The 22,642-nt window shown below is 35.2% G+C and overlaps 3 protein-coding genes across 3 annotated transcripts; 1 reads left to right on the forward strand and 2 right to left on the reverse strand.

Annotated features, from left to right (window-relative positions):
- Positions 1-394: 394 nt before the first annotated feature.
- On the reverse strand, positions 395-2,797 carry LOC105341621 (Bardet-Biedl syndrome 10 protein homolog). Its single transcript, XM_011448215.4, has 2 exons — positions 2,664-2,797; positions 395-2,054 (listed from the first exon to the last, which is right to left on the reverse strand). Exons 1-2 carry the CDS (start codon positions 2,677-2,679, stop codon positions 418-420), a joined length of 1,653 nt encoding a protein of 550 aa, XP_011446517.3. The 5' UTR covers positions 2,680-2,797; the 3' UTR covers positions 395-417.
- Positions 2,770-17,146, forward strand: LOC105341624 (tonsoku-like protein). Its single transcript, XM_011448239.4, has 25 exons — positions 2,770-2,910; positions 3,758-3,853; positions 4,116-4,334; positions 4,622-4,801; positions 5,137-5,209; positions 5,290-5,461; positions 5,728-5,836; positions 6,230-6,375; positions 6,591-6,743; positions 7,606-7,731; positions 7,902-8,109; positions 8,403-8,482; positions 8,753-8,833; positions 9,100-9,336; positions 9,662-9,776; positions 10,126-10,228; positions 10,656-11,513; positions 11,839-11,995; positions 12,165-12,243; positions 12,697-12,849; positions 13,208-13,377; positions 14,027-14,198; positions 15,273-15,448; positions 16,092-16,165; positions 16,275-17,146. The coding sequence occupies exons 1-25, from the start codon at positions 2,880-2,882 to the stop codon at positions 16,636-16,638; spliced, it is 4,332 nt and encodes a 1,443-aa protein (XP_011446541.3). The 5' UTR covers positions 2,770-2,879; the 3' UTR covers positions 16,639-17,146.
- Positions 17,147-19,388: 2,242 nt separating this feature from the next.
- On the reverse strand, positions 19,389-22,283 carry LOC105341625 (zinc finger protein SNAI1). The gene is made up of 2 exons (XM_011448240.4): positions 22,150-22,283; positions 19,389-20,612 (listed from the first exon to the last, which is right to left on the reverse strand). Exons 1-2 carry the CDS (start codon positions 22,211-22,213, stop codon positions 19,510-19,512), a joined length of 1,167 nt encoding a protein of 388 aa, XP_011446542.3. The 5' UTR covers positions 22,214-22,283; the 3' UTR covers positions 19,389-19,509.
- Between the last annotated feature and the right edge of the window lie 359 nt (positions 22,284-22,642).

Genomic DNA, 22,642 nt, shown 5'->3' on the forward strand with positions numbered 1-22,642 from the left:
TGTTTACGCGAAGATGCATTGCTTTGTCTGGAGGAAGCACGACCCAAAATATTAACTCGCTGAAGGTTTCCTGAACTTTTAACAAATTAGAGGTGACACATTATAAAATCAGTACATATGTTTAGTATATTCTAAGATAGGTACCGGTATCTGTATTTTAGAAAAAGGTACTACCCCTTCAATCACAAGTGTAGGCGACTGTTTGTAGTGTTTTGTTGATTTCAAAGAACCATGGATAGTTGAGTGGTCAACAATGAAATAGCCAGTCCTACATCACATTGCCGTTTGTCACAACTACCCAAAGTCCAAGCTCTTGCTAAAATGGTTCTATTATATTCTGATAAATTCAAATAAAATATTAAAAAAATAAAATAAAAAATAATGAAATCATATATCCAGTCAACCATGTATTTTATTTTATGTTCCAATTATGCCATCAGTTTTCAGTAATGTGCATAACAAGTCCATCAGACAGGAGACTAGATGAAACTTAAGAGCGATGGGTTCCAGTACTCCCTCTTTATCCATGTCTCTGAGAGTCCCTCTCCTGTCAAACCCCAGACAATGCAGGCTGTCCATATCAGCATCTCTCTCCCAAACTCTGGAGAGTTTGATAAGAAAATCACGAGTTTGGTTTTGTGTAGTTTCGGTTACATTTCTGTGTAGAATTCTGGCCACCCCTACAAAAGCCTCTGCAAGTATGCTAGCCATCTGAACACCCTCATCAACAAGTGTTTTACTTTTACACCATCTACCGGTAGTTAAAAAATGACTACACATCAATTCAAAACTGGTTCCCCCTGGAATGGTTGCTGATGAGCAGGATGGGCCCTCACTGAGGATAAGAGATAAATACACAGATTTGATGGCCTTATGAATTACTGTATACAGTTGTCCACACAAGCTGTCAGTAGGTGCTGCTAGGATGAGGGTTTTGGTATAGGGGGCAAGTCCTTCTCCACAAGGTGTCAGCTGAACACATGGTTTACCACCGATAATCACTCTCTGGCAAGATGAGGCTACAAATATTTCCTTCTCGGAAAATTGTACTCTTGGGAATTCTAAAATGACATGTTTTCTGCACATTTGACTGAGGAATTCTACATCTTCCTCTTCAAGATAATGTATCACTGATATGTTGTGTGAAGCAAGTACTTGCAAACAATATTTGGGTATACCAACAGAACTTATCACAACATTTATTTTTTGTTCCACACACATCTGTGCAAATTTATCCACTCTTTCTCTTTGGTACAGCATAAAATTTCTCAAACTATCATTTGTTGAAAGGTAAATGGATTCATTATCCTCTTGTTTAACTTGCTCTTCAATTGAACACATCAGAATCACAAATCTTACTTTTTCCATTGGACACAAATTTAAGTGAAGAGCAAAATCTCTTTGAATGATGAATGAATCTAATGTTGTAGAATCTGTAACTGACGGACCAACAGTTTTAATCACAAACTGACTAAAGTTTTGAGTTATTATGAAAACTTGTTCATAAAAACTGTCAGAGGGCAGGTCAAAGTTGAATGATGATGTCACAGTGGTTACTAAACTTTCCACAACTCTTGCTGAATAATGTGGTGATATAACACTTCTCAACACACCATCAAAGCTATCACAAAATGCCTTCTTATCATTAATCAAACTGGATGTTCTTGAGTGGTCTAACACTTGCTTTTGCAGTACAGGGAAAACATTATGAGTAAAATGAGTTACTCCCCTTATCAGCTTCCCTCGATCCTTTTCTGTGTATTTACAGTCAATCTGTTGTAAAATTTCTGACAGCATTACAATGAAAGTTTTACTCCCATCTCCAGTGTACTGAATCATTTTGTCAATAGCTTTTACCATCAATCTTCCAGCTGGATGTCCAATATGTAGTGCATTGAAGATGGTGGCCCCATTGTTTGTTACCAAGACCTGACCAGTGGACGTACACATCAATGTCTGCAGACCCTGAGGTCCAAACCCACGTAACACCAAGGACTCCAGTGCTCGTGCAACTTGAAGAGATTTTGAAAAATCCAACAACTTTAATTCTGTACCTGAAAAAGAAACCATTTGATACATGTAGATGTGTTTTTAAAGAGAACTTTTTTTTTATATGTATGGCACAAATACATTGTCACAGGCACTTTATGCTACTTATTTTTCTCATTATGAAAAAATATACTCCCTACCAGTACCATACTAGACATTTACAGTATGAATAGACCCTGAGGACTTACAGTTTGTATACAATGCATGGATTTCAAGCTCTATGGACAATTATGTCAGGGGAAAAAAGTTAAATTATGATGTGCTTTTTACTCAACTTGGAACATTTTTTGATGTATTTAAGATTCCTACTTTGCAAAAAGAGCTATAAATGATCTTGCATAAAAAGGAAGAAATTGAATATTCCTCTGTGCAAAAATAAAATTCAATTATATACAATGTAATTTTAATCCAAATCTTTAAAATTATATCTGTGAACATTTTATGCAATTAAAAAGCGTTAACAAGCTATTCTGAACAGTTGAACAGCAATATAGTGCTGATACAGTTCATTAATATACTGATTGGTTTTGTCCCAGAGCTATACATCATGTACATGTATAAATCATAGATTATCATGCATAGTCCATTGGATGCACCAACCCATTGTATTTCACCTTGATTGTTATCCATTCTAATCCTTACAAATCATAAAAGTGTGGTCGCTACAAACGCTTTTTGTGGTGGGTCTTTCTAAACCTGTATGTCGATCTCGATCACAAACAAGTTCGAATCGGGTTTGATGTTCAAGAAATATCGTCTGGAAAACACAAGAAATTGGCGGGGAATGCAATGTCGATAATTAGTTAATTAATCTAAGAATATATGAAGAAATGTACTCTAAAGATGAAAAAGAAATAGAAAGTAAGTAATTTTTATATTTCATGTACAAACACATGAACAAATAAAACGTGGTCTTACAATACTGGAACAAGATTAACCGTGTTTAACAAATGTTAACTCAGCTGATTTATATTATAAATTCTACTACATTTATTGCCGATATCAAAGAGATGCCGCGCACATTGTTTTCCAATATACCACAAACGTCCACAGTAAATTATCGGATCAGAAATACCTATTTTTCTGGCAATGATCACGAAAATTTTACTTCAAACCGTAATAAGTTTAAAACCACGTCAATTTTACATTTTAGTTCCAGTCAAAACGATGTGTATTGCCTCATATGTTTATTTCGAGGAGTTCAATGCTGCTGTTCCAAGGACCTTCATAGCACATTTACACTGCATGTTATCATGTACAATAAATACAGAATTGTAATAATAATCATATTAAATTACCCCCATAAAAAAATTAAACATGATTCAAATATATCTATTAATAAGGAAAGTGTATATATTATAATATTCAACAAAATAATATGTCATCTGCACATCAGTCTAAATGGTAGCCTGTGATCGATAGGCATACTAATAAAACCTTTGGGGCAGTCTAAATGACCTTGTCCGTCTCTCTTTAGGAGAATCAATCATTTGAAATATCTGAGCTGTCAGTAGTTATTGTTATCGTTAATGATGCAGGATAACCTCCTCTGTCGCAAAATCTTGTTTTGAATATTTTTAGATTTTAAAACATTTCTTGACCTTGGAGGTTATTCTGCAACAATCATGAAAACTAGTATGTGTAATTCATTTTCTAAGTGTTACTTGAGAAAATAATTATTCATAATTTACCTGAATATTTTTTTCAGAGCTTAGAAAAGACAAGTTGAAAGCAGATAAAAAAGGAAATTTGAAGGAAGTTGCTACATTAGCAAATTATTTAGGAGAGTTACTTGCTAAAATTGGTGAGATATAATCTGATGTTCCTCTTTCGGTTATCGATGATTCTAATGTGATATTTAGTGCGTGTGCAGAACTAAATGAAAACAATTTTAAAGCACCAATCATGATGGAGACTTTTCAAATGTTATTTATTTCTTATAATCCAGTCCTGTAACAAAATCTTTTCATTATATTTTGTTTACAATTATCATATTAGGTAGATGATAGTGCTGTGAAAAATGATGGTCTTTGCTTGCTATAAATAGCCAAGTTTACATTGTGTAGGAAAATTTGAAGAAGCAAAACAAGAACATGAACAGGAACTAAGCCTGTGTGAAGCCTTGGATGACAGCATCGGAGCTGCTGTGGCTTGTCGGAAAATAGGAGAGAACTACTGTGACTTGCAGGACTATGAAGAAGCCCTACAGTTCCAGCAGCGCCATCTTAACCTGGCCAAAAAATGTGACAATCTTATTGAGGAACAAAGAGCCTGGGCAACCATCGGTAAAAATATAATACATAAATACATGTAATATACAGTTATGACTCTGTTGGACTCAGAAAAAATCTTTAAGATATAAGAGGGATTAGGTATAGGTTCAGATGATAAGGAAATATTGGACTGTACTTGTTTTGTTGTTTAATTCAGAAATTTAAGAGCTTTGATAATTTTAGTTGGTAATTTTTTTTTCAATATTTATCAAATGAATAATTTTTGTTTTGTGAAAAATAAACACATACAGAAGAAAAAATAAATATATTTCACCTGTTTTCTTGGCTGCCATTTCCAGGAAGAACTTACTTCATTAAAAGTGAGAACAGCAACAACAGCGAGACTACTACCGCGGCCCTACACAAAGCCCTGGACGCCTTCCACAAAAGTCTCCATGTCTGTGAGGATTTAAAAGTTAAAGGGAATGTCAAGGAAGTGGAATATTTTGAGATGAAGGCTAGGCTTTATCTAAATATAGGTATAGATTTATCTCAGAATAAGATATTCTTAAATTTCAACCACTGTTTAATGTTATTAAGTGTAAATATTGCTGCATATTCATTTATAATCTTCTGATGATTTTTTCCCACATAAGGAGTACTAAATTTTATATTCAGAAGCTTTCATTTGAATCATCACATTGTAATGAAATCTGGCCCGAAAAAATAGTCTTACTTTGTTATACATTGATATGTTTGATTTAAATTAGATTCTTTTCAAATAATTATGGAAACTGGAAGTATACAATGTTTATGAAATGAATAATGATACTTAAGTTTATGCATAACGTATATTCATGAATATTTTATGAAGGTCTAGTGCATGATGGTCTTGAAGATACTAAACTGTGTGCAGACAATCTGAAGCGAGCTATCACTTTAGCAGAGTAAGTATTTAAAGTTTGGTTTAGAAAACCAAAATGCATATTACATGTACAGTCTGTGAAATTTAACTGTATTTTTGTAGGCACCACCACCTTGACAGTGATTTATACAGATGTCGGATGTGTCTTGCCAGCATGTATCAGCGCAGTGGAAATCTTAGCCAGGCTATACGCTTCCTAGACGCTGCCCAGAAAATCGCTGTCAAACTGAGGGACAAGCAGTTAGAATGTGACACATTGACCACTAAAGCAATGGTATGTCAACTGGCTGAAAATCACAGTATTTCTAATGAAATAAAGCTCATAGCTCAGTTTCAGCATATAGCCTGTAGTTTATGCAATTACACTTGAGTGAAAGGAATACAATGTAACATTAATAGGAGACTTGACAGTAACAGATGACGTATGGAATTGTATCCATAGATTGTTCTCTCTAAAAGTTCTAGGACAAATGTGTGATACATGTATATGTTTATAATTGTTTATTCATGTGTCTAATTTATAATTCACTTTTCTCGTAGATTTCCTGTCAAATTGGTGATTTTGGCAGCAGCAAGCATGCTTTGAAAAAAGCCTATAAACTTTGCTCCACAGCAGAGACAGAGAACCTGAGAAAATTGTTTCATTCAGGTGTGTGAAATGACTTGACTGAAATTATGTGTATCTTTGGATAGGAAAGTTTTTAATATATCAGGAGCATAGTTATTTTTTTTAAATATTATCATGATTATTGGGTGATTAGTTATTAATATTAATGATGTATGGTTTAATAGCCTTCTGTAGAAAACAGTTTGTGATTAAACATTTATCAGTTAGTTTAGATAAATGATCTGTTTAGATAAATAGTTCTGTAGAAAACAGCTTGTGATTAAATATTTATTAGTTTACATAAATAATTTTTTGTTTTTAAAATCTTTCCTGTATTTACATTATGTACCTGTTTTTAATAAAAAATAATTGGAAAACATATTTAGATGTATAAAGAGTTCATTCATTCAAACTTGCAAATTATTATGCTTGTAGTTACAAAGCTAGAGGAGGCAACAATATCATTGGAAATGACCCCCACAACCCCCTGTGATGCCAGACTCCGACTTTTTGAAAGTCTGGGTGACTGCTCAGCCGAGGCAGGTAGCTTCAAGCAGGCCATCGAGTATTACCTGCAAATGGTAAGAGGAAGTGTGACATTGACATAGTACTTTAAAGGAATTTTGATAATGTATTGTTAGGCTGTATATTTAGATTTGTCATTTTAGTGAGATTTCTGTAATACATGTACTAAATGTGATGAATTTGAAATGCACTGCATGACTTTGATATACCTTCATTCGATTTGCGTGTTAAATTTATGGAGTGATTTTTTCCATGACATCTCTTTTTCTAGCTCAAATGTGCTGAAGATTTAAAAAAACCTTTAAAGGACTTCATTCCAATTTATGTATCTTTGGCACAAACATATGCTGATGACAAGCAATACAAAAATGCCATTTTGTATTACAATAAAGAAATTGAAGCAAGAGGAGATGATGCTACACAGGTAATAAAATACAGAAAACTAAAACTGAAGTTTACAGAAAATGCATCAGTAATGTTATTTTTAGCTGCAGGTCTGTAGCTCCCAGTCTGAAAAAAATTTGGATGGATGACCTGGGAGCTTCAGTGCCTCTGTAAGGCTCTGTTAGTAAAAAACTGTAATTTACGGCGCACAAAACAATAAAAAAATGTTGTTAAATTCATATCAAGATTGAGAGTCACCATTTTTCCACGTAAACAAACTGCACCCCTTTACTTTACGAGGCCGTGATGATGTGTGAAAGAATATAAGAGGCAAGTAAAGTGAAGATATCTGTAGTAAAAATCTCCGAGGAATTTTATGGAATCAAACATTTGTACAGAATGTGTTCGGAAATATAGTTAATCTGTCCAAAAGTAGTGGAATTTTTTTCTGCACTGTAAATTAAACTTTTTGACATGTAATGAACTCTAGCTCCCAGGTCATCCATAAGAATTTTTTCAGACCGGGAGCTACAGACCTGCAGCTAAAAATAACATCACTGATGCAATTTAGTAATAATGGCAAAAGAGATCTTTTTACATCTTGTATATTGATTGACTCGAAGGATAGAAGGATACAAGATTAAATGGATGTGCTTTTGGACACTTTCACTCACATAGAGGATCAAATTAAAATTGCCAAAATTTGTGCTTACTGTAGGGATTGGATCTTTGAAGTTGAAAATAATTAATCACATTAATGTGGAATATGTGTACTTATAATAATTGAAATTTTTAGAAAGTAAATGTTTTTGGTAAGTAGTGGTATTGCAGTGTACTTATTAGATAATTGCTTTATAATTTTCTTATTTTGCATTAATCTGTGTGATTACATTGTTTTGTAGGTCTGTAAAACTCTTCTGAACATAGCTGAGATTGAGTATTCTGACGGACAGGATTATGACAAGATCAGTGATACCTACCTCAAGGCCTATAAACTTGCTAAAAAGGCCCAGCATCATCTGTTAGAGGTAAGTAGATTTACATGTATAGAAAGCAAAGGGATATTCCACACACAGATGGAGTGACAATGATAATTGATATCACTTCTTTAGTATGTATTGTATTTATTGCAACTGTTTGGTTTAATTTTCCAAGGCAATGAAATGAAATTAGATTGATAATGGAAGATATATTTTAGTTTCATGTGCTGAAAGCATTAACAGAAGTTCAGAGAAGCTTTAATAAGAAAGGGCACCTGAAGCAGACCTCTGAGCAGATGAAGCTAGTCAAGGAAAAGTATGACATTGACAGCTCTGATGAGTTTAGTGATGACGAGAGGGACAGTCAGAAGCTGTACCCAGAGGACGACGACGCCCAGCTCAGCATCTCAGAGTTGTCAGAGTCAGGTATGCTTGGGGAATAATGAACCTTAAAATGTTTCTTGTCTTTAGATAGGCTCTACTCTATTTCAAGTGAATAGTTATTTTCTTGGTTCTGTATTTCAAGATCATTGCCGTAAAATGAGTTAAAACAAAGCAAACTTGTAACAAGGTAAAGATCTGTACTGTACTTACAAAGGATTGCTAATCAGTTGCATATGATTCATGTAAATGTGGACAATGTCCAAATGGAAATTTCCTGTGATGTTTATCACTGTTCTTTTGTTATGACAGTGACTGTAGAATTAAACCTGTTTCAGATGTGACAGATGATGAGGTGTCAGCGGATGTAGCCACCAGTGCTACAGGCCGAGCCAGGCGGGTCAAGGCTTCTACCAAGGTGACAAAAACCATATTTCCATCTATATAAAAATATTGTTCATCATTAAAAATAAGGACTACCAGTGCATAGATTTGTGTATTGTGTTTTGCTTGACTTCATTTGTGTACACATAATCGCTGGTTCATGGTTTCTGGGTATATTCTGCAGAGGGATGGCAGGAATTCATTGATGATGAAATACTGAGTACTAGTTATCTTAATGTAATTTTGTCCACATACGTTTTCATTTGTTCTTGTGTTTTTAAGCACTTGTTTGATTGATTTCCAGAGAAATGAAAAAGGTGAAACTCCCTTACACAGAGCCTGTATCGAGGGAAACCTCAAGAAAGTGCAAAAACTCATAGAACAGGTTGGGCTGATTACAAGTATTTTATACTTTTGAAAATTTAAAATCCTGAATTTACCAAAGGTATTGTGATAAGTAAAATCAAGGATGATTAAAAATTTGGTTAGTTGAACTGCTTCAAGAGTATAAATGAATTCCTCCCATTGAAAGGAAAACAAAAAGGAAAAAAATACATGCACATAGATACAATTATGCATTTATATATAGGGGATTTGGTTTTATTTTCTACTCTAAAATATATTATGTTTTCTCTAATTTCTTACAAACAGGGACACCCTGTCAACCCTAGGGATCACTGTGGCTGGATTCCTCTACATGAGGCAGCCAACCATGACTTCCTTGAGATTGTGCAGTATCTACTGGAGCATGGAGCAGCAGTAAATGACCGTGGGGGGCAGCATTGTGGTGGGGTAACGCCCCTCATTGATGCTGCCAGCTGTGGCAATATGGAAGTCATGGAGTTGTTGATTTCAAAAGGAGCAAATGTGCTAGCTAAAGACGATGGGGTAAGGGAGTCCAATTTTAAGAATTTCTTTGTAGCAATGAAGTTTTTGTGTCTTATATTCTGTGTGCAAACATTTTTTATTTGGAAATGTTTGATCCACAAGTACATGGTTTTGTTTATATACCAGGTAAATGTAGTTCTTGATTTGTCTATCTCTTTGCCTATCTTTACATTGTAACTTTATCATACATTTATATCATAGTTTTAATACCTGGGTAAATCCTTTAATGAAGCAAAACAAGAATTTTGTCAATTTATTCAACAAACAAATATGCTTTTAAGTGTTAAGAGATTGAAGTGTTAACAAAATCACATTACTTCACAAGAACAATACAGCACTGGACTGTCTGAGAGCTTGGAGGCAGCGTTGTGACACAATGACTGATGAACTCATGGCCAGCTACACCGAACTGGAGAACAAGTTGCAGAGGAAACTTCCTAGTATGTGCATGTATAGTTCATTCTATCCTATGTAATATGTTATATTTCAGTGTACCTTTGCTTGTTCTGTTGATACCCATTTATAGGCTATTTACATGCTAGTACATATACAGTATTCAGTTTCAAAATACACTACCTTCTTTTCTTTTGAACTGTATTTTATTTTACATGTATGTGTATTTGAAAAATTATCTGTAGGTTATGATTGAGAGGGAGCAAGAAAGCTGTACAATGTATATGTATATTGTATATTGACTCTTATGATTAGAATTTTAAAATTTGAAGCAGACATGCAGTCGGATTTACAATTTAAAAAATTATACAGTGCATCATTGATATTCTTTAACAGGTCATATATCAGTGAGAGAAGAGAACCAGGGACTGTCTGCCCAGTCCTCCAGTGCTATGCCATTGTTGACTCGTCCAAAAAAAGCAAATGAACGAAATCTGAGGTAATGACTGCTTTGAATATAGACTTCAGAGGATCTGTTTTAATTTAACATTAACCCTATGGTAAAAGTTGGAAGGCTTTAATGTTGCAATAATGAACTGAATTTATTTATTAAATGATTTAAAAACTATGTATAATTATACCTTTTATTAGAGCTGTATATCATAATAAATTAGAATTGATAAATTAAACAATAATAGGCCAGATGCAAAGTTTTTTTATTCATTGATTCATGAACTTGAAGTGACCAAAACTGCTCTTATTATTTTTAACAACAACACCCCCCCCCCCCCCCCAATTTCCATTTTGATCTATGTACATATATGACTATGCTTTGCACATTATCAAGCTGTTTATACATGTACATGTCATAAAGACTTTCCTGTGCAGTTTATATAAATCATGTAAAGCTTTTTTTTTCTTTTTAGGAGAACTTTGTCATCAGGGTCTGAGAGTGAAGAAATGACAGAGCCAGAAGCTACTCTATTAACAGATGACTCACAGGAGACATATCCCAATCCTAGACTTCAAAAAGAGAAGGCCCCAAAACGGGCCACAGACTTCTATAGAAGCGCCATCAAAGGAGTAGGGCTGAGTGCAACTAAGATGTTGTCTCCCTCGCAACCAAGAAATTCGCAAGCACCAAAAGAGGTCCAACCATTTTTAGCAGAAGAGGAAACTCCAGATGATGATTGGTTAATTGACGATATGAGACCGGCCAATAAAAAACGGAGGTTGGATGTGAACGATGTGTTTTCTACAAGTCAAACTAGTCAGAGAGCTCCAAAGAGGAAAAAGAATACAAGTGATCAAGAGCCATTCCGGAGTTTAAGTGATACTGAAGAGAGTGATATAAATGCTGTGACAGTTCTACCTTCTCTGGACTATCAAGATGAGGATATTGGATCTCTACCAAATGATTTTTGTGTGATTAGTGAAAGCGAAAACAGTAACGACAGTGTAGAGACTAGGCCAAGGTCAAATCGACTGTCAAGAAAACCCAGACAGATGAAGTTGACAAATTTTGGAGTCAGGAAATCAAATAGTTTAGTAACCGATGAGAATGTTAATGGAGATCTCAGTGCTGCAGGGACTTCAAGACTTCCCCTGAATGCCAATTCAAATCTTAGTCCACTGAGACCTGTATCTTCAGAACTGAATCCTAGTGCTAATCTTCCATCCAGTCAGGTGGCACCTGGTTTACTGACTCAGTCTGTGGCATTCCCTGTTGGATCTCTGCGAGTCAGAGTCAAAGATTTGAAAATTCTTGTCCCTGTCTTTGAAAAGTAAGTCTAAGGTATTAGTACTCCAGGCTCTCATCCACCTGTTAGGTTGTTTTTATGTATTTTACCTAAACATATTCAAAAGAGAATACTTATACATGCACTGTTAGTGTGAAGAGTCATACCTTTGAGGATACTCCTATAAAATCGTTTTTTTGCATATCCACATATAACATACAACATGTCAAGCAAAGTTATGATTAGATATGTAAATGGTTTAGTATTTGAATGGACATATTACATAAGTGCAGTTAAATGCTTTTGGTCACTTACTACGCTGTTTAAGAAGATACAAGATATGTTTATCAGGGTTTATATTTCTCTATAGAGATTTGAACAGCACAGTGACATGGCTGGCTCAGGAGACAGCTTCCAGGTACCAGCGACTGACCGGATTACAGTGTGCCCTCAGTATCCAGCTGGGAGACGGATCGGTACTGAGTCCAGATGATCCAGTCACCCTGCTCCTCTCATCAAAGGAGGAGGTAACTGTTACATCTTGTCGTTATTCATAAGGCTCTTCAGATTTTGTCAGATTTGACATGTTTTAACATCAAGTTTATGTACATGTATATTTTTCTTAGTGTACAGATCAAAGATAGATATTTTGTAAAAAAGGACATACGTGTATTTATAAATATGCTTTGATTTCAGATTAAGGCCATAATAGAACACATGGACTTGCTACCAATGTCTCAGCAGTATGAACAATCCTGTCAGGAGTTATCCTGTAGTAAGTCAATCAATCCCTGTTATAGTCATCAGTTGTAGAGGAAATCAATTTTAGTAAATGAAGTCATTTTCTATCCATTTGACACATGAAGTGGGACAGTTCAAAGATGGTTACACATGGATGTGTTGGCCTTACATTCACCAAATTTTTCAAATTGCTTAACTCAGTTCTTAACTTAAATCCTACAAAGAAGTGAATGAATTTGAGGTCAATACTCAGGCTTGAGAAAAGTTTGTGATGGCTGGGCATATGTATTTCTCTGTTAGGATTAATATGACTATGAAAGAAATTTATTAAGAAGTAGGATTTATAATTAGGAATAACAATAATTCAGCTACAGTGCAGATACATATACAACAAAATATGTTGAATTCTCCATTTAAAGTGTCTTTTTAAATATAATTTTTCCCATTATTTATATTTAATGAATTAGCAATAAAATATATTTTTCAGAGAGCTACAGAAATATCAAGTCTATATTGCTTCAGTCAAATTCAAATGGAGGCAAGCTTGATTTCCAGAACTTAGCACTTCGACCAATGCAGTTGAAACCAATTTTCAAGGCTTTACAGTTCCAGCAGAGCATCACAGAATTATGTCTCAAAGGTATTCCATATTCTCATAACCCTATATGAATCTACAATATTTCATTAAGCAAATAATGATTTTTTTTTTCATGCAATTGTTTTCTCCAAACCTAAAGTGGCTCTTTACCGGTAATATATACACTGATATGAATAATCAAAACTTACTTATTTTGAACAATGAAACATTCAGCCATTGCTGCAAATCCTTAAGGTGCTCTAAAAAAAAATTGAATGGATGATCATTCACTTCGACAAGAGCATAATACATTTAATGTATTTATAATTGGATCATATTGTATGTTTATATTACGAGTGCTGCTCTTGTTATTACATGGATATTGTATCAGCATAGTGTATGTATTTGTCCTGTTTGACAGGTAACCGTCTTGGTGACCAGGGTCTGGAGGACCTTCTGTCTGTGTTGAGGTCCCTCACCGGTCTGACCAGCCTCGATCTGTCCTGTAACGGGGTAACTAAAGCAGGACTGAAGGCCCTGGCTGACTGTGTCTCCTCCATCAGAGAAGAAGCAGGAACAGGTGCACCAAAGGTAAATCATGTATAAACCATCAAACCTGCAATCTGCTTTGTATAATGCAGTAGGATAAAGGCTAATTTACTAGTTTTTTCCAACATTGTCTAGTTCATTTGAAGATTAATTGTTACAACTAGGAGAATTCTCTCCAGTGTTTTCTGTCGTCAGTTTTACTGTCATCTTTCTATACTGAACATTCAAATTTGTGCTGATGAAGCTTGCATAAGACTTTCTTATTCGAATTGTATACTAAAAGTAAATTGTTTGAATTTTAAATGAGGTTGAATTTGTAATTGTTACAAATAAGCCTAACAGTTTGAATAATAAAAATATCTTCCACAAAACTACACAACTGACTACTGATACATGTAATTAGTAGAAGAAATAAACCAGTAACCACTTTCTTACTTATAAAATACACAGTATTAGTACATGTAGTATTTTTATGATATAAGATTAGAAGGTGTTTTGCGGTGATGCAGTCAGCTTTGGTCAGAACACTTTGCTTTTTGCTGACATGGCATTTAAAAGTCAGAATTTTTATTCTTTCTTTGTTCATCCAAACAATACTGGAAGTGAAAAAGGTTAAGAGAGCTCTCCATTTTCATAATTGCTCAAGTTCTTACCACTAGCAACCTAATTTCATACTCTATGATTTTTACAGAAATTGCAGCACCTGTCACTCAGTAACAACTGGCTAGGGGACACCTGCTGTTCCCTGCTCAACACAGTTATCTCCTCCTTGCCAAGCCTGGAAACTTTAGAACTCTCCTCCTGTGGCTTCACTTCAAACCTGTTCCAGCAAAACCGACTTAGTCTTGTGGAAACTGTCAAAAGTAAGCCATGTTTCTCTTTCTCTGATCATTTCTTATTTCTAGAGAGTATGATATATTGCCTTCATAGTATCTATCATAGTTTTTCTAAGAAAAGCGCATAATTGTTTTAAAGCTTTTAAAACTTTTGTGATCATAGATATATATTTGTATATGCATTGTTCCTTCCCACTGTAAGTCCATAGGGAGGAACTGCAATTATTTTTCTATAATCGCAATTGCTCCGTCTGTATACTATGACGTCATAAAGGTGTGACGTCATATACTTTTCCATGAGGTTATAGATTTAAACCACTATACGATACATCATGTGTTTTTCTCCAACTCCATAAAATTGATGTATTTAATATTAAAACCTGTCTTACAATAACATTTTAAAAGATTTACTGTTATAACATACTGTGGAATCATTAGAATTCGTGGTGGCTCAATTTTCGTGGTATTTGTGGGAAGCTCTCGCCCACAAATTTACATCCTCAACGAAAACTAATAATAAAAGGTTTGGTTTACCTACTGAAACTGAAAACTGACTGATCCAAGAAATTAGATCCCCACGAACAAGCAAAAAACCAACAATCCACGAAAATTGGCCCCCAGGAAATTAAATGATTCCACAGTATCATTGATTCTGTTAACAAATCTATGTAAATTAAAATACATTACAGTCTGAATGTTTATTTTTGATGCAATAGCTAAATGTCAAGGTCTAGGCTTATACAGGGCATTTGCGAGTGGTAAAATGCAGATATAAGTAATAAACAACGATTATTTAGTGAACATAGCGTTATGAATAGCAACTGCTCTGCTATAGTGCGCATCATGGAATATGCCAGCAGAGCAATTGCTATTCATAACGCCATGTTCACTAAATAACATTGTTTATTTCTTAAATATACACAGGCACTTGTTGAGTACTAAAGAAACATATGTAAGAAACAAGTGCCTGTGATTATATACTTTTGTGTTAAAATTTTTTACTACTAGTATACAGGGAGTTACACTGTAACATCAACCTTGTTGGTATGTACATGTACAGGCTGAGTAAACTGGAATGTGGATTTGCTTTTTTTTCTTCAGAATCTAGTATCCATACACTGGATGTTTCCTGCAATAGTTTCCATGCACTTGGAGTAGAACTTGTGCTGTGCTGTTTGAATCCCAGTCATGTGACCAGTCTAAATCTGACGGGGACAGTGACGGCCAATGGAGTAATCCATCTGTTTCTTCACCACATTGAAATGTTTCTCAGTCAGGTAAGCTGTCCCCAGTGTATTCTACTTGAATCATGATAATTGATATAAATCTACAAATTATCAATCTATAAATTGATACATAATCTACTTTATTACTGTTTTATGATACAGATTGAGAGCAAGTGTTGGAGAACATGTAAGAGAGCGTTGCTTTCTGAACCCTTTCACATATACAGCCCAACTCCATATTCTGTCTTTATTTCAGGGCAGTTGTCTTGTGTTTGACTTATTCTGCTAAATGGTTTAAAAAATGAGCTCCACTATGAGCTATTTATAACAAATATCTGAGTTTATCTGCAATTCAGACTTTAACATTAAGAGAAAAACAATGCAGTAAATTTACCTTCGTGTACATCTTCATTTTAAATGCACTGGAAATCTGCAACGTTCACATATCAATAACATATCTAAAGGGAGTGTATGCTAAGTTATTAAATATTTTATATTGTAAAGTTATGAGAAATGGATATTAGACCACCCCTCCCCTGGAAAACGGGGGACTGTATTAATTTGTCAGGATATAGGTTCATGTAAGATTACATGTAAATGGAAAAGAAAGCCTTACCCATTACTTGTGTAACACTTGCTTTGGAAAATTTGAAACAAATTGAGTCTGAATTTGATTGATCAGTTTTGTTTACAGGACAACAGTGTGCTGGCTGATCTAACTCTCAGTTCTTGTCAGATTGGCCTTGACGACAAGGATAAGCTCGTCAGGTATGTACTCCTCAGTTTACGAATGCTTTACTGTTCAGGTTACCACCTGATAGATGACAGGGAATCACAGTTATATTAATTTTCTTACAATATGTCAAATATTTTGAAGGTTGGTAACAGTTGGTAAGAAACTTCATCGACTAGACATCTCCTGTAATCCAAAACTGACTACCGAGGTCATCGGAGCTTTGTTATCTGAGTCCGCGAAACAGAGCTCCCCACTGGAACAGCTTGTCACAGAAGGATGCACGGCCTTATCTCCGCTCAACTCGGATTTCCTGGACTCGCTCAATGACAAACTGCAGAGTGCGCGACCTTTGACCTACCTGAGCATGAGCCGTCCTGACCTGGAGAAGGTGGATGTGGAGTGCCTGTCTGATATATGGACACAGGCCTGGCAGGCAGGGGTGGGGGCTGTTAAACAGGACTCAGGCATTATAAGGCTCTGTGTCAGAACAAGTGGACCGGACTAAGTCACAAATATGAATGGTTTACACCAAGGACTTATGTGGGAAAAATAATTGTTACTTGTATGTCATGGTAGTAGGATTCTAAGTGGTTTCTGTATTTTATATGAAGTCTCAAATATGGATATACCGGTAGTTAACACCAAGAACTTTAAAAATATTTGTTACTTGTATGTCATGGTAGTAGAACTCTTAGTGGTCTCTGTATATAGTGCTGTTTTAATACCATTGTTGTCTTTCTTCTTCATTGAAGTAAAACCTCAAATTTTATTCCATCCTAGAGCTTTACAATTTGAATGTGAATGACCCTGTTACATGTAAACTTGTCCGACATTGAATTGTTTATTTTTGTTTTGTGAAAATGAATTAATGTTATTTATAATGCATGTATAAAAAAAATTGATATTCTTGTATAATGAAATATTGATGTCAGAATTTGCTGCTTTGGGATTTGTCAATCATATCACAATGGAACTAAGTGAAAAAAGTTATGAATAAAGTCATTTGAATTATTTGCTGCTATTTTATGTTATTCAAGAAAATTATAAACAATATTTTTAAGACTTACAGTGCATATGTACCTGTACAAATCTAATTCTATAACCCATCATTCTATACAGCCCAATTACAAATATGAAGACATGTAAACCATAAAATGATGAATCAAAACATCATAAACTACAAATATCAGTTTTTTTCATGATTGAGGTAGGTATTTTGAAAAGACATTTTGGCGTTGTGTTGGCGTAGTTAAATAACGTTATCGTATAAGTTATGGACGCTAATTCCGTCAATGAGTTGCCACACAAAACGACCTTTGTCTTCCAACATTTCTATAACATCAGATGTACAGTTAAAATATTTGGCGTTTTCAACGTCAACCTGGCTGATTTCCTCCTGTGGCAGTTGCAGGTATTCAGCCCATCTTTGTAACATAAGTCTGAACGCATAGTCAAGTTTAGCTTCGAAGAATTTCTCCGTTTCACTATCATTTTCCTCACTTTTTGACTTATCTACAAAAGTTTCTTTGCTAGTAACGCTTTCCACATCTCTCGTTTCATCCGAATTTTTCAAGGATTTAATAGTCTTTTTGTCGTTGCCGTTCTTTTCGTAATTCAAAACTTCGAACAAATTCCCATCCAGCCCTTGTATTTTATCGGATCCATCTGATATAGGCTGAAATGATGTCATGTTTAAAACTCGTTGAAAATTACTCTGAATTGACGCAGCGTTAGGTATGCACGATAACCCTTCAGTATCGCTCCTCCGTTTTGGGGATTTCTCAACTGTTGGCTTCCGGAGAAGATCCATAGCTCTTTGCATTCTGTGTTTTAAAAATTCTTCAGTTCCTGGAAGTTCATCCCGCGTGTGATTCAAAATCCTTGGCAGGGGTTTTTTCTCGGTATTTGGTGAATTGGGATTAGCAAGTTTAATAGAGTAAACCTTGGTCGTCTGCTTTGGAAACAATGGACGTTCGCATGCCTTCTCTTGTATGGTCGGCGCCATTTCCTGCCCGACATTTGACAAATATTGATGATCAAGATGGAGATTCTTCAAAACGGAAGACGAAGGACCCTGAGCATTATTAGTATTTGTGGAATCTTCTTGTCCATTTTTCTTTTGCACAACCCATATCATCTTCACGGGGTTTGAGCTCGACGAGGCAGCCAGCGTTTCCTTTTCGTTGTAAGATGTCACTTCAACGTGATCGCTATGGGACAAATGCGTAGATTCATTTGCCGTTGAAAGTGTTGGCACGCATGTCTTCAACATTGAGGAAGTGCTGCTAGAACACTTGACATCTGCTGATGCTTTATCCTTTTCCAATGAAAAGCATTCACTCTTGGATGTCTCCGCCATACTTGCTTTGTTTTGACGGCATGCTGACAATTATGACGTTACCGCTTCTTACGGGAAACAGAACGCTGCTTTCTGGCACAAAACGTCATTCTTAGGGTACATGTACGTGTGAAACGGATTATTTGGAATATACTGAGAAAAAATGCATGCTGTTTTTAAGTAATAATTTAATTAAAAAACTGTATTATTTTCTATTTATTGATCTTTTTCAGAAGAAATCTGATTTCATTTCTAAGCCCACAACGTATTTAAAATGTTTTTCTTTGGTTGTTAATGGAGCTATGAAGGAATAGCGAGCAAGCAGAAAAAATAACATCAGCCTTGCAAGAAGTTTCATTTGGTCACAAAATAACTCTTGTGTAATACGTCAAATGTACAATATAAGAGAGCGCGTTTAACTATATGAGCATAATTAATCTTAGATATGCTTGAATATTTGTTGTCACTACATAAACCTGAAATGCTTAATTGTTTTCAACTGACGTCAGTGACTAAATATGAGTAAGTACAGACTTCTTACGAAAAATGGGAGAAAGTACTGAATGTATGAAAATATTTCTATATTTGTAGTAATACAACCAAAAGAATAGCTTTTTGCTTTATTTCTATATTTGTTAAACTGAGCATTCACTTAATCGCTTTGCTGATAAGAAAAAAAAACCTTTGAAAAGTATTTATTTAGTACCCTTTAATAATATTGTTGATCGAAATTAAATATTGATGAATGGAATAAATAATAAATGTTATATTTTCAATCTTGATAAGAAAAATGTATAAACCATACACAATGAGTTACGCATTTTGGTCCCAAACAATGTATAATTACATGAATGGTATATACCCGACATAGGATACAAAAAACGATCACATTAACGAATCTCAATGCAACCAGTACGATATGTTATATTACCGTATATATTTTTAAAATTGAAGAACATGCATATTATGAATACAGGAAATGAACAGTTGAATTTCTTCCCATATTGCCAGGCCAGTCTTAGTTCAGTCGTGTATTAATCACTGAATTACCCGACACACCTCCAGTAAATGCTTATGCAGATATCTTTTCTGGGCAAAGGAGCGACCACATTTCTGACAAGAGAAGTTTTTGCTTGTGACAGAGTGAATAAGCATGTGTGACCGCAGGTTACTTTTGTCTGCGAATGCTTTGTCGCAATCTTTATGCGGGCAGACAAACGGACGTTCCCCGGTATGCGTACGCATGTGGCCTTTAAGTAGCCAGGAGCGCGTGAACACTTTTCCACAGACGTCACATTTGTTCTTTGTCTGGGCGTCGTGAGTTCGAAGGTGAGTGGTGTAGTTTGCTGAAACGTAGAATTCCTTCTCGCACACTTCACACTTAAAAGGCGGTAAATCAGTAAACGCGGGTTTGGCCTGAAAGATGACCCCTGACCGTATAGTGGTGACGGTCGGGGTAGTGAAGGCTGTAAAGGTTGGCGTGGGGTTTGTCGACATGATTGTGACAGGACCAGACAGACTCAGCTCAGATATCCCCGCGGTCACGGACTGAGTTGGAGACGGGTATCTAAAATTCTCCAGACTATCGGCCAAACTCTCCACTAACGTTTCGTGGACACTGTGCGTGGTATCCGGAATCTTTATTACTGGCTTTAGGTTCGGTAATGCATCAGCAATATTTCTGGGCGCCTCTGTTTTTGTTTCAGTCTCTTCCAGCTCCATCCTCTGGTATTCGTAGTCTCGACTCTTAGCAATAATACTGTCACAAAATTCATCGTCTGTGCTGGAATCGAAAACTTCATCGTCACTGTCCCCTAGAAGCAGGCGATCGGATCCCGGTTTGCTTGTAGGACTTGTAGATGTCTGCGTAGTGTCGTCATCTCTAGAATCGAAATCTTTGGAATCGTTTCCGCAGAGATCCAAGTCCGGAATCTTTAATCCAAGGTAAAATCTAGTGACAAACGGGAGATGGTTCATAGATTTGCGTTTCTGTGTAGAGGGCGTCTTGTAGTTAGGTTTCTGGCGTCGTGCGACCGTCTCTTCCATGTAGCTGTACTTCGCGGCGCCGGCGAACATTGGGGTGACCGAGACCTTCCTTATAGCCAGGCCAGATCGAGTAGTCATTACATTCGGGTCGAACTCTGTAAAAAGAAAATGTACTCAATTAAAATAATTTTATTTCAATTGTGTATATATAAAGGAAAAAATATACATGTGTTAAAGTAACCTTTCTGATATTGTCCCAAGTTTCAGGAATTTTTTTTCTTAAGATGAATCAAATCGAAAAATTGTACACGTACTCCTACAGGGAAATGGAGTCGAGTGTGTCAAAATATCACACATTTATCAGTCAGAATAAATCAGAAAATGGATGATTTTTTAATCGTCAAAACCTTCCTTTAGTAAATAATAAGTAGCTTAATTTCGTGAAAAAAGGCGCCTGCGTTTTTTTAATGCATAGCAGTTACAGAGAGGAATATTTCTACAGATGTCATATTTTAAAGAAACAATTTTACATTAAAAAATTATCCCTACATAATAAACTAAAAATACATTATTTTTGTGCCGAGTATACATGGATTCCAATGTTGAAAGATTGCCCACTGCCTGGGTCTTATTATTGATATAAAGTCACAAAATTCTACACCAAATCAAAATGCTTTTATAAATTCCACTTTGAATTTGTAATGTTTGACATTGCCCAGTTCTTTGTTTTGATGAAGGAGAATTTTTGAACTCCCAACTTTGGAAATTGCCCAAGAAAACATTAGAATAGTGAGCGAAAGTTATAATAAAATATATTGTAATTTTATAATTTTGGAACAAACTCTATATAGGATGTCGACATAAAATAACCCGATTTTTCATTTATATAACTAAGACAAAGTAGAGTAACTAGAATGGTGTTATAAATTGTAAATTTTGAATTTAGTGGGTGGGTCTTTTTTCCCAATTAAAGAGTTTCTGATCCGCATCTTTCCTCACAAACCCCGCTCAGAAACCCTTGACTTGGGAAGATGTTGGTGGGTGTCAATTAGAAAATTTACAATATGACAAAATTTTACAATAAGAAAATAGACTACCTTTCTTAAAAGGTTACATGCAGCATTAAATATAAGAACAGATTGTACATGTTTAAAAACCTACATGTACACAATTTCAAAACCTTTTGCTTTGTGATTGTCGAATAAAATAGGATATCTCTGTCAAGTTTGGGAAAAAGATAACACATGTTTATGTAAAAATCGAAGCGTTTTCAGCATTCTAGAGATTCAAGCAAATAAAGTTATTAAATCCTCTGCAAATAATATCAATAAATTTCTCTCATATAGAGCTAAATACATTATTTTTTTCTTTTCACAAATTTCATATTTAGCGTAGATAATACTAATCAAATTTATGTTTTGACATGACCCCTTAGCCGACATTCCAGGGCACCTGCTTGCTTTGTCGAACAGTTTTCCACTATACAATTAAGTTCTTGTGCCGGGATAATTTGAACACCAGTATTATTATCAATGATAATAACTGAGTCAATGATTGCATATTATCTGGGTATATTATTTTTGTTTTTCTCTCGAGTACGAACGAATGTGTAAAATGAAACTGTCGTAAAAGAATCGTGCAACAATACTTATCATCAAAAAGGGACTTGCAAATATGTCTAAATGATCAAACCTGAATGTCTCGAGTACTTTCGAGACTTGTAGTTTCGAACTGAATGCAATAAACATTTTGGCATTATATCTGTTCTTTTCAGATTTTCAGTTTCAGAGGACCGTTGTTTGTAAACATGGCGTTCGTCTGCATCCTTGGAGATGAGCCGCGTGCGATGACGTTAGTTGCTAGGGCACCTTGCGGAGCCTTTGCGGGACGATTTCAGCGTTCAAGATATTTCATTCGAGTTGTCGCTCTTCGAATCTTACAACTTGCGATTATTTAATCCAATTTTGATTGGCATTTACATTCACACTGAAAGATATATATATGTTATTCTTAAAATCAAAGTATACGAGTATGCTTAGTTCTAATCACGAATTGGTTTCAGATTCTTACGTATAAAAAATAAGGATAGATTAATTTATTATCAACATCGACATAATATGTACTGATGCCATTTAATATACATGTATTGTTTACCTATACTTTATTTACAGTACCGATACATGTA

The sequence above is a fragment of the Magallana gigas genome, chromosome 3 (assembly GCF_963853765.1).
Source record: "Magallana gigas chromosome 3, xbMagGiga1.1, whole genome shotgun sequence".
Lineage (NCBI taxonomy): Eukaryota > Metazoa > Mollusca > Bivalvia > Ostreida > Ostreidae > Magallana > Magallana gigas.